Here is a 12,551-nt window from a genome sequence, read left to right on the forward strand (position 1 = left end):
CGTCGTCGTCCTCCTCGGGCTCGCCCTCGGGCTCCGAGATCTGCGCGGCGATCTGCATCTCGAAGATGGTGTCCTCGCAGAAGCTCACGAAGAGCTCCATCTTCTCCGACTCGCCGCCCTCGTTCACCACGTCGAAGATGAACTGGCGCTTGGACTCCTTCACCTAAGGGCGGGGGGAGCGAGGGGTCACCGGAGCAGCCTCCGCATCATCATTAATAGCAATATTAATTTTATGCTTATTAATTGAATTTTAATAGCTTAAAGCAAAATTAATAGTTTTTGTTATTAATAGCAAACGTATACAGCTCTTGCTGTGGGCCTCTCGTAAGAACTTCAACAAGGCCGGGCCTTGTACCGCGCATTTTACATATATCATCTCCTTGAATCCTCACAAACAACCCATAGGGCCTCTTAACTCTGTTTTATAGATGAGGAAATGGAGGCCCAGAAAGTCACGTGCCCCGGAGAATACAGCTGGGGTAGCAGATGTCGGATTGAAATTCCTAACGAGCTGGCTCCAGAATTGATGATTTTAGCCTCTCGGAGCGACAGAGCATAGCGGTTGAGTGCAAAGGTTCTGCAACCAGCCTGCCTGGGTTCGAATCCTGATTCAGCCACTGAGTAGCTGGGTGGTTTAGACAGACGCTCTGGGCCTCAATTTCCCCCTCTCTAAACTGGAGGATAATAGCAGGGCCTACGTTATAGGGTTGGTGTGAAGGTTAAGTAAGTTAATAGTTGCTGAGGGATTGGAGCGGCGCCTGGCACCTCATAAAGGCCACCTGGTGCCCGCTATTATGACACTGCTGTACAAGTGCTCCAGGTCCAAGAAGATATACAGGGACTCGTGACCGGCAGGGGAAAGTGCAATGGGAAGGGGTGAGCAAACAGAAGTGCCTGTTTGGAGGAAAGACACTAAGGGAATGAGTGTCACATGAGGAGCACTTGGCTGGCAAAGGGGAGGGCAGAGCTCCTACGCGTGGACAGGGGTGCGTAGGGCCAGCGGTGAGCCCAAGCCTCCCACAGATACAGGGATGTGGCAGACATCTGGGTGCAAGGATGATGCAACCACTTTTATGCCAGATTTGGGAGGTGAGTGTGCACTGGTGCCCCAAGGGACACAGGTGAGTGTGCAAACTCGAGGTTTCTTGTGGAATATGTGTGGGGGCCGACGTGCAAGAGTCTTGTGAGAAGGCACCAAGGACTAAGTGAGGACATGGGTGTGAGGAGGCCATGGAGGCATCGGAGGACGAGGAAGTATGCGACCATGTGGGGCTCAGTGTGCCCCGCAGACGTGGGCACATAGGGCAGGCCAGCAAGCGCCTGGGGCAGTGTCAGTGTGGGAGGGGTCTACAATTCATGGGGTCAGTGCATGTGAGGCAGGCATGAGTGTGCAAGGGGGACAAGGGAGTCAGTTCAAGAGGGCCCCGGGCATGAGGTAAGGGCTCAGTGTAGGACGAGAGCCCAGGTGTGCATGAGCCAGGTGTCTGCTGAGAAGGAGGCACGAGAGGCCTGGTTGTTAAGAGTGATGGGAGTACAAGCCTCATGGGCTGCAAGTAAGAAGTGGGAAGATGCGTGCACGAGCATGCAGGAGGAGTGTGCAGGTGCCTGGGAGCATCTGAGGAACAAAATGGAAGTGTGAGTTCAAGTGGTGTGCAAGGGGTAGGCAGGCTTAGCATGCAAGAGGTATGCAGGCCGGTGTGCAATATGCGTGTGGGCAGAAGGCCACCAGGGGCAGGGCTGAGGACTAATGGCGTGTGAGGGGCATATGGGAATGTGAGAAAGTGGGCAGCGGGAACCACATACAAGCTAAGTGTGTAAGGTGGATGGGGTGTGTGCCAGGGCCCTATGAGTGTACTCTTGGGGCAAATGAGTGCGTAAGGAGCATTCATTTGTGGGCTGGGCATAGGGGAGGCTGAGACAGGGCACATCAGGCCAAGGAATAGGCTTGGCTGCCAAGGACACACGGGTCCTTGTGGGTGAGTTTGAGAGGGTGATCCAAGTATGCATGGATGGTCATAAGTGTGCCAGGGCTACAGTGAGAGCACGTGAGAGGTGAATGAGTGAGGGGTGGGAGAGTGTGCCAGGGCTACAGTGCCAGAGAGCACGTGAGAGGTGAATGAGTGAGGGGTGGGAAACCATGTGGTATGCCAGGGCTGCATCCTCTGAGTGTGCAAGAGATGTGCACCTACATGTAGGCCCAGAATAAGTGTGATGGGCATTGTGTGCTAGGACCTGGGGCCATACGTGGTGGCTGGTGAGGGCTAGCCAGCATACTAGGGCTCCCTAGGGCCCCCAAGGTGAGTGTGCAAAAGAGTAGGCACACCAGGGGCTGCTGAGAAGGTGAGCAAGTCACGGTGTGTAACTAAGTGGATTCCAGTATATGAGGGTTTTGGTTTGGGTTACATTAGGACTATAAGGGCTCCCAGGGTGAGTGTGCAAGTGGTGAGCATGGTGTGTGAGCAGCCACAGTGAGGGCACACTGATGCTGCATGCACAAGAGGTGGACATCCACGTGTGCGCCAAGGCTGCAAGAGATGGGCAGGGGAGAACCAAGGACGTGCAAGGGCACAGCAGGGCCCATAAAATGTGTGAAAAGGGTGGGCATGAGTTTGCACAAGCAGAGCAAGGGCCCACCAAGGCCTGCAGAGCAGATGTGCAAAGGGTGCACAGCCCCATGTGGGGTCCGAGAGCGCGAGGAGCATGCCGGAAGTCCCAGGAGGCGAGCATGCACGCGCGCAGGCTTTCTGACCTGCGGCATCTCCCATTGGGCGCGGTTGGTCTCCGAGATCTCAAAGTAGATGCGCTCAATGCGGCGAGAGGCGCCCATGATCTCGATGCGACCCAGGTAGGGCCGGAAGTACTCGAGGATGCTCTCTGCCAGCTCTAGGAAGTTGCGCAGGCGCGGGTCGTGGGGCACGTGCTCGGACAGATTGGTCAGCAGTACCGCCACGTTAAAGCCGATTTCGCGGGCTGGCTCCTGGAAGCGGTTCGCGAACTCCTCACAGTTGATCATCTCATTCTCATCCGCCTCGGAGCACGAAAGCAGGAACTGGATTTCTGGACCAGTGAACTGCTTCTGGCTGTCCATGGCCTGGGGGTGGGCAGGGGTTGGGAGGGCAGGTTGGAGGTCAAAGGGATGGTCTGGGGAGCCTCATGCTCTTCTTAAAACAACTATGGACTTTTCATAAAGACAGAAAAGTCCAGAACCATATCACCAGCACCCAAGGCTGACACTCAGCAGGTTGGCATGGGCGAGGCTTTGCCAACCATTAAAATACTGAAATGCTTCATTTCCACAAAGCTGAGCTGCTGTCCACTGTAAGACATTCCATTTTCAGAGATTACCATGTGAACTGATGAAACTCAGCGCTTAGGTAGTAAGTGGCAAGAGATGCTACCTCAAGCTATGTGCCATCCTGACATGCCCCTGCGGCCCGCTCCACCCCTCCTTTCTCCCCACTTTGCCCACTCGATGGCACCCATAGTCTGCACGGGAGACTCTCTTGGCCCTCTGGCTGTAGATGCGGTCCATCCAGTTGGAGTCAGGGAGCAGGAGAAGAATTAAGCTGTGGCGTTTCTCTCCCCAACACTGGCTTCCTCCCTGTGCTGGTTGTGTCCCTTGCTCCAAGGTGGGGCCTGCAGCCCTGTCCACCCAGCTCCTTCTATCTCCAAGTTAGGTGATTACTCTTCGTTCCAGGCCAGCTGCCTCCAGGCCAGGGCCCTGACTGATACAAGCCACCGCCTCTGCCTCTTTCCCAAGGACTCCACCACCACCATTTCCCGCAACTATAAAATTGACACCTGACACAGCGGAGGCCTCTGAATTTCACTTGGGAACAAAGAGTCATATGCCCATTCACCCAGAGTTAACAAATGCTCATGATGACATGTTTTTCAAATATTATATATTTAAGAATTAAAATAAGGTATAATTGGAGCCCTCTGTATCCTTCTCTTGGTCTACACCCTCCTCCTCCCCCAAGCTAACCACTATCCCAGAGCTGGTGTATCCTTCCAAACATATGCTACCTATATCCCATCACTGTGTCTGTCTGTCTGTCTGTCTGTCTGTCTCTCTCTCTCTCTCTCACACACACACACAGTGTCCTGTTTCTTTTTTAATTTAAAGAATTCTTCTTATAATCATGTAATTTGAAACTTGCTTTTTCCACTCAACTGTTATGTTTTCAAGAGCTACACATGTTGATACATAGATCGAATGAATTCACTGCTGTGTAATATTCCTGTTTTGTAAATGTAACACTCTTAATCTCTTCTCCTGATGATGCACCCTGAGGTCGTTTCCAGTTTCACTGAACATTCTGGTGCTGATCTCCTATGCACTTTTCACAAGAGGTTCTCTAGGGAAGTTTTTCAAATGTTTTGACCACATCTACAGTAAGAATACATTTTACCAAAAAAAAAAAAAGGTTTCACGACACAACTCTGACTTAACGCTGTGCAACACACTCTGTAATGTTCTATTTTATTTTTAAAGATGTTGGTCATGACTTGACTAAATTAATTTCATGACCCACAGGTAAGTTGCAACATGCAGTTTCAGAAATGCCGCTCTGGGGTATGAACAAAAGCGAAATTTTCTGTCTCTAAAAAGTGCTTTGTAGCCAAGAACTTTGCAAAACGCTTTCTAAATGAGTAACATGCTTTGCAAATTATAAAGGGCTCTAGAAACCGCAGAGTGAGGAGACATAATCACACAGGAACTCCTTACCTTCTACCCTCCCTCCACTGAACTACCTCCTTCCCTTATAATGCAGTGTGGCACTGCTCCTCTTAAAAGCACCCCCCACCCCCGCCCCCGCAAGAAGCCTGGGACTCCGTCCCCTCCATTCAGTCCTGGACTCTGCTCTTGTGATTTGCTGCTTTCTCTTTGTCATTGTCCATTTACCCACTCCACTCACCCCCCCTTTTTTAAATACCTTCTCTGACTGTGATCAGTTTCCTTTATTGAAATCTTCTCTTCCAGACATCTAAAAGATGGGGGGCTCCAGACCTGGAATGCGTACCCTGTTCTTTACACTCTCCATGGAGATATGATTGACTCAAGGCTCTGAAGGCATCCTAGCCCTGACTGTTCTCCAGAATCCAGACATTTACAGCTGAGCCCTACCTGACATCTCTTTGTGGATCTTTACCTTAAATTGGAAATGGCCAAAACTGAACTTGATTTCAAAACTTCTCCTCCCACGGTCTTACCCATCTCAGGAATAGCATCGCCACCCACCCAGGTGCTTAAGCTAAAATCTTTGAGTCATCCTTGATTTCTCTTTTATCTCACCACCCACACCTGATCCATCAGCAAATCTGTCAGCTCTGCTTTCAACAGATCTAACACACACACATTTCTGCCTCTTCCATGTCCCCCACCCTGATTTTGCCCACTGCTATTATCTCCCATTAGACTGTCACAGCAAACTGCCTTCCTGGTTTGCCTGCTCCCACTCTGTCCCCACAGTACATTCCTTATGCACAGCCAGAGGCACTCTGGAAACATCTCTCAACCCCACCCTCCTCAGAATCCTCCCTTGGCTCCATCTCATTCAGGTTAAAAGTCAAAGTCCTCCCTACAGCCAACCATGCCCAGCACGCCTCCCCCAGCACCTCTCAAGCTCGATTTCTTCCTCTTTCCCCATCAACAGCCCTTTGCAGCCGCACGGCCTTTTTTGCATCCCTTTTTCTACTTTTTAGCCTTTATACCTGCTGTCCCCTTCACATGGGATGCCACAACCTCTCCCGCAACCTTCACCTGGTACCTTTCAACGTTCAGCTTCAGTGTCCTCTTCCCTGACCACCTGGTTTACAGGGCTTACTCCACCCATTCTCTCTCACACGCCACCCTGCTCGTTTCCTTCAAACCACAGATTATAATCTGGAATTATTTTGTTTATTTACTGATTTTCATCCGCCCCTCCCCACTGGGCCATCAGCTCTGAGGGTAGGATCTCTGTTTTGCTCACTGCCGCACACAGTAGGTGCTCAACACGTATTTGTCAAACGCATCTCGAAAACTGAGAATGATTTATAACTGTTACAATTTTTGAAAATTAAAAAGTCCTTTAAAAAAATCTGAGCTTGTCATTTAAACCATAGAGAAAATGAAAAGCATGTTGTAAAAATACAACAGTTCGGGAAACCACGTGATGCTTGGTAAGCGGTCAAACACTGCGAAATGATATGATCGCCGTTACGCAATCTCCAATGAACCAATGTATCTGGGCATCGACATGAACGGCTGCTGACATCACAAAAGGAGACATGAAGGGACAGGATGTGCCTCTCGGTGGATGGATGCAGCACCACAAAGGAAGGCGCTGGCAAAAACAAACAAAACCTTCACCCTTGAATCTGATCAACCTTCTCGACCTAAGTCCAAGTTTATGGGGAACCCAGCGAACAGAGGAACACATTAAGTGACACCACAAGGTTGCATCAGCCAGTTCCAAACTGTGGGAAACTCTACAACTAAGACACCGCTAGCGAATGATTGCCGCAAGCCACATGTGGCTACCGAGCATTTGAGTCATGGCCGGAGTAAACTGAGATGTGCTCAGAGTATAAAATACATACTGGATTTTGAAGACAGTATGAACAAATGAATGTAAAATATCAAATAATTTTTAAATTAATTACATGTTGAAATAATATTGTGGATATACTAGGCTAAATAAAACATTGTTAAAAATGATTTCATGTTTCTTTTTACTTTTTCTAAAGCGTGGGTACTAGAAAAATTTTAATTATACATGTTGCTTACATCGTATTTCTGCTGGGCAGTGCTGCTCTACAGGACCAACGACTCAGGTCTCCAGCAGATAGATGATCAGGAAAAGGAAAAGTGACGGAGGCGAAGCAGTAGGTTAAAGGAGGTTTAAAGAAATATCGACCAATTGCAATGGGTAGGACTTGTTTGGATCCTTCTTTTACAAAGAAGTTGCAAAAAGTTATATATAATATTTATGAGATTTGGAATTTTAATACCAACTAGATATTTGATGATTTAAAGAACTGTATATGTTTTTCATTTTGTTTTTGGCTAGAAGCGATAATGACATTGTGGCTTCTTAAACAAAAGGAAAGCCTTTTAAGACCATGTATTGTACATGGAGTGTCCAGAATAGGCAAATCTATAGAGACAGAAAGTAGATTAGTGGTTGCCAGCGGCCTGGGTGGGAGAAATGGGAAGTGACTGCTCAGGGTAATGGGTTTCTTTTTTGGAGTGATTAGAACATTCTAAAATTAGATTGTAAGGATGGTTGCACAATTCTGTGAATATACTAAAAAATCATCGAATTCTACATTTTAAATAGGTGAATTTCATGGTATGTGAATTATATCTCCATAAAGACTATTTTTAAAAAGTCTTAATTTAGAGATATATACAAAAATATTTTCAGATTAAAAAAAATGAAGGAAACCACAAAACGATACTGACTAAGAACAATACATTAGCAGCCTGGAATGTGTTCATCAGATGGTGCTTTCCAAAGTGAAGAAGATCTTTTGGAATCCTCAAAGTACTTATCAATGGAGACGTGCTTTGCAAACTGTCAAGAACTCTGTCAACCATGAAAACTTGGGAAACCGTGAAACAGTGCCATATTTTTTAAATGCACATGAACGAAAATGCAGGAATAGATAACTGGAGATAAGTACACCAAGTGGAGAACAGTGGCAGCCTTTGGAGAGGTGGGGTAAGAACAGGACTGGGGCTGGGGGCTGACGGTGACATCGACCGGAGATCTAAGTTCTGAATTTTTTTTCACAAGTAGGAATGTATTCCTGTATTACCTATTTCATGAAAAAAACAAAAAAACAAAAAAATACCAACCTATTAAAATCTTTTAAATAATTTTCTACATAAAAATCAACTATTCTGCATGGCCAAAACCAAACCAAAACAAAACAAAACAACAACAACAAACCCACCATAAGCAAAGTCAAAAGACAAATGATGAATCTGGAAAAATAGGTGCACTAACAAAGTTATAAGTAGTGAATACATAAAGAGCGCCTAGAAATCAAGAAGAAAAATACCAACATCCCAATAGAAAAAAATCCAAGGGCACGGTCATTTCATGAAACAAGTAATATAAAAGAAATAACATGAAAAGATGATTTAGCTGTTCTCATAACAGGAGAATGTGAATTAAATGTGAATTAAAACTGCAATGCGATACCATTTCTCACCTATCAGATTGGCAAAAACCCAAATATTTGACAATGTGGTCTGGTGGTGAGGCTGCGGGGGAACAGGCACTCTCACATGTTGCTAATAAGAGAGGAAAATAGAGGGCAAAATCTGTCCAAATCACAAATGCATTTACTTCAACCCAGCAATGTCACTTTCAGAAGTTTATCGTTGGATATAAGTGCACATACAGAATGACCTATGTACGAGGGTAACCGTAGCCAGCATTGCTGGCAGCCCATGGGAGCCTTCCTTAGCACACTTACTCCCCTCTGCTAGAAATCTGCAGTACAAATTTACAGTACCTGTGCTGTAGACTGCACCTCTGACTACAGCATGTGTTGTAATAACAAAAGATCGGGAACAAAGCAAGTGTCCATCAGCAGGGAATAATCAAATGAACCATAACATATACAAAGTGGAATACTGGGCACCTGTAAAAATCAATGAGGACGCTTCCTGTATCTCCAGAATAAATTGTTAAGTGATATAGAGTAGTGTATGTACCTCATGACCTATTATGTAAGAAAGGAGGACAGTAACAATATCTGAAAAAAAAATGATGGAGGGGTACAAGAGAAATGAATGTCCACAGCAGTGGGAGTGGGGGAAGGGTAGGTGGAGAACAGGCTTAGAGTGAGGCTTCTCCCCTCATACACTGTTATTATCTTTTCAAAAATAAAACCAATGCGCTTTTAAAGTTATAGATTGTTTGAAACTTTGTGAAACAGAGATACTGACCTACAAAACGTCATCCAATCTTGTGATTTGGGAAGCCTTGAACCACTGGGAGGGATCTTTACCCATTTTTAAAAAATTCATCTTATAATTGGATGTCTGTACCGTTTTACCAACCTCTCCCTATTTCGCCCCCACGCTGCCCTCCCAGCCTCTCGAAACCACTCACTTTTCTACTCTGTTTCTGTAAATTTGACTCTTTTTTTTTTTCCAGAATCCACTTACAAGTGATACCATGCGGTATTTGTCTTTCTCTAATTGGCTTATTTCACTTAGCACAATACCCTCTGGGTTCATTCATGTTGCTGCAAATGACAGGATTTCCCTTTTTTTTTTTAAGGCTGAATAATGTTCCATGATACGTATATATCCACTCATCCACTGACAGACACTGACGTTGCTTCCATACCCTGGCTGCTGTGAATAATGCTGCAGAGAATGTGGGAGTGCAGATCTCCCGTTTCCTTTGGATAAATACCCAGAAGTGGGATTGCTGGAACATAGGGTAGTTCTATTTTCAATTTTCGATTAGTTATTTTTAATTTCTTGAGGACCCTCCACACCGTTTTCCGCAGTGGCTGCACCAATTTACATTTCCGCCAACACGAACATAGGTCCCTTGTTCTACATCCTCGTCAATATTTGTTAACTCTTTGATAATAGCCATTCTAACAGGTATGAGGCGATATCTCACTGTGGTTTTGACTTGCATTTCCCTGATCATTACTGCTGTCGAGCGCCTTTTTATGTACCCACTGGCCGTGTGTATGTCTTCTCTGGAAAAATGTCTATTTGGTCCTTTGCCCATTTTTAAATTGGGTTATTGGTTTTACTGTGTTTGAGTTGTAGGAATACCTAGTCTATTTTAGATATTAACCCTTCATCAGATATGTGGTTTGCAAATATTTTCTCCCATTCCATAGGCTGCCTTTTCATTTGCCGATAGTTTCCTTCGCTGAGCAGAATCATTTTGAAATTCCGAATGATGTGCACTTTCGCTCCTGCATGGCGCTTTTTGGTTCTCTTGCAGCCCTCACAGAGACTCTCTCCCTAAACCCGCCAGCCTTGAAAGTAGGCCTGGGCTCCCAGGAGGAGGTGTTCACTGACTATTTATTGGACTAGCGTAATGGATGACTCCAGAGGTGCAAACTCGGGAGCCGGACAGCCTGAGTTCTCATCCCAGCTTTGTCGTTTACTAGCTGTGTGGCCTGAAGCACATCACTTTACCCGCTGTGCCTCAGTTTCCACTTCTTTAAACTAGTAATAAAAAGAAGTCCTTACCACGTAAGGTTGCTATAAGGGATAAATGAACTACGGTTGACCCGTGAACAACACAGGGGTCAGGGGCATCAACCTCCTGCCCCGTTGAAAATCTGACCATAACTTCCTACTCTCTGAACACGTTAGTCGTTCCTCAGGAACTCAGAGGACTGGTTCCAGGACCCCCACAGACACCCAAATCCTTGGATGCTCAAGTCTCTTATATAAAATGGCGCAGAACGCCGCATACAGCCAGCCCTCTGCGTCTGCAGATTCCTAACCGCGGATTGAAAACACTGTTTCTGATCCATGGCTGGTTGAGATGGAGAATGTGAAACCCGGGAGATGGAGGGCCGACTCTATATTTCCTAAGCAAAATCTGCATAGAAGTAGATCTGCACAGTTCCACTCTGTGTCGTTCAAGGCTCAGTTGTGATTCATGTACACACAGGACCTGGCACAGAGTGAGAGAACAATGCATGTTATCTCTTCTTTCAGAAGGTAGAGGGCTCAGGGATGGCAGTGTTTAAGAGGCTGCGAGGGATTGGCAGAAAAGGTGGGGGTCTCAGAAGTGCGTGGCACAGACACCCAAGTAAGCAGGCGTTGCTGGGGGAAGGAAATGGTCGACGATGGCAAATGCTGCCAAGACAACAAGTCAGAGGAGAAATTCAGGGGTGGAGGTCACCGATTTAGTGGGGTAGTTTCAGGAGAGTGACAGGGACAGAAGCCAGCAAACCCTGAATCAGAGAAGGAGTGGGAAGTAAGAAAGGAGTGAGCGAGGGCAGACACCTCTTGGGAGGAGTGGCTGAGAGTGGGGAAGAGATGCAGGGAGGCCCCAAGGACAACTAGGAGACATGGGGCCTTTTATTTTTAACTCAGGAGACACTGAGCTTGTTTAAATCCTGATAAGCAGTAGCGATTGCAACCCCTAGAATAAAAGAAAAAGCAATGAGTCTATGCTGATATAAATAAATAAGTGAATAAGCAAATAAGTAAATAAGTGGAGAAGGAAAAAAATTTTTCTTACAGTAAAATGGTACCTAATAAAGGTAAAGAGTATGCTAAAAGTGGAAAACCGCCATTTGTCAACTACCATAGTAGCAATCGTTTCAGACAAGAATCATAAATAAATGCTAACCCTAGAGGATGAACAGATTTACATAGTCTCATAGCTCGACCTCGCAAGATATTGAAGGGAATGATAGTATCTTTACAGTGGAGACCCTGGTAAACACCACCTTAACCAAGTGATTCAAGCTGACACCAAGAGCGATGGGAAGAACCAGCAGCACGTGCCCCCTGATACCATGTACTGAGGACGCATCGTTCCTACGACATTCCTGTCAAAGATGTATGACCTGACTTGAATCACGATGAAAACTCAGACTAACCCACACTGAGGGACACTCTAGAACACAACCGGCCTCCGTTCTTCAAGAATGGCAAGGTCATGAAAAACGAGGACAGACCGAGAAAAGGTTCCGGATTGAGGGAAGCTAAAGAGACGGGGTGCCGAAATGCAATCCCTGATCCTGGACTGGGTGTTTGACAGTGAAGAAGAATGTCTTTAATGAATGAAAACCGAATAGGCTCTGGAGACAGCAGCACCGTGTCAGTGTTCATTCCCTGGTTTGCAAACTGTCCTGTGGTTACATAAGAGAAGGATCGTGTTCTCGGAGATACACACAGAAGTATTTAGCAGTGGAGGGGAATCACGATGAAGTAAATGTGGTAAAAAGTTAATATTTGGGCAATCTAGGTGAATGGTATTCAGAAATTCTATATACTGTTCTTGTAATTTCTCTGTAAGCCTAAAGTTATTTCAAAAGAAAAGTTAACAAAATGGTGTTGGAAACAAATCTGGCAGTAATAAAGCTAGGCATATCTCGCTTTATTGCGCTTTGCAGATATTGTGGATTTTTAAAAAAAATCCAAGGCAAGACCCTCCACTAGCAAAAAGATTATAACTTATTGAAGGCTCAGATGATGGTTAGAAATTTTTAACAATAAAGTATTTTTTAAATAAGGTATATACATGTTTTAGACATAATGCTATTGCACACTTTATAAACATAACTTTTATATGCACTGGGAAATTAAAAAACTGTGTGAGTCACTTTATTGCAATATTAGCTTTATTGTGGTGGTCTGGAACCAAACCCACAATATCTCCGAGGTATGCCTGTAAAAACAGTACCTAATATCTCTTGAGTGCTCCTGTGTTCCAGGCACTGTCCAGTGTCCCAGCAGTCCTGTGAGATAGTGAATGTTATTACGCTAGCCCCATTTCACTGAGGAGGAAACTGAGGCTCAGAGCAGATGGGTGACTTACCTGGAGTTACAC

The 12,551-nt window shown here is 45.8% G+C and overlaps 1 protein-coding gene across 1 annotated transcript in view; it reads right to left on the reverse strand.

Annotated features, from left to right (window-relative positions):
• The window catches only part of RYR1 (ryanodine receptor 1), a 106,811-nt gene that overhangs the window by 12,436 nt on the left and 81,824 nt on the right, over positions 1-12,551 (reverse strand). Inside the window, exons 90-91 of the mRNA XM_006911738.2 lie at positions 2,750-3,091; positions 1-163 (exon numbers count right to left, since the gene is read on the reverse strand). Of these exons, the coding sequence (XP_006911800.1) occupies positions 1-163; positions 2,750-3,091 (505 nt within the window). The remainder of the gene's footprint in view (positions 164-2,749; positions 3,092-12,551) is intronic.

Source organism: Pteropus alecto, unplaced genomic scaffold, assembly GCF_000325575.1.
Source record: "Pteropus alecto unplaced genomic scaffold, ASM32557v1 scaffold314, whole genome shotgun sequence".
NCBI lineage: Eukaryota > Metazoa > Chordata > Mammalia > Chiroptera > Pteropodidae > Pteropus > Pteropus alecto.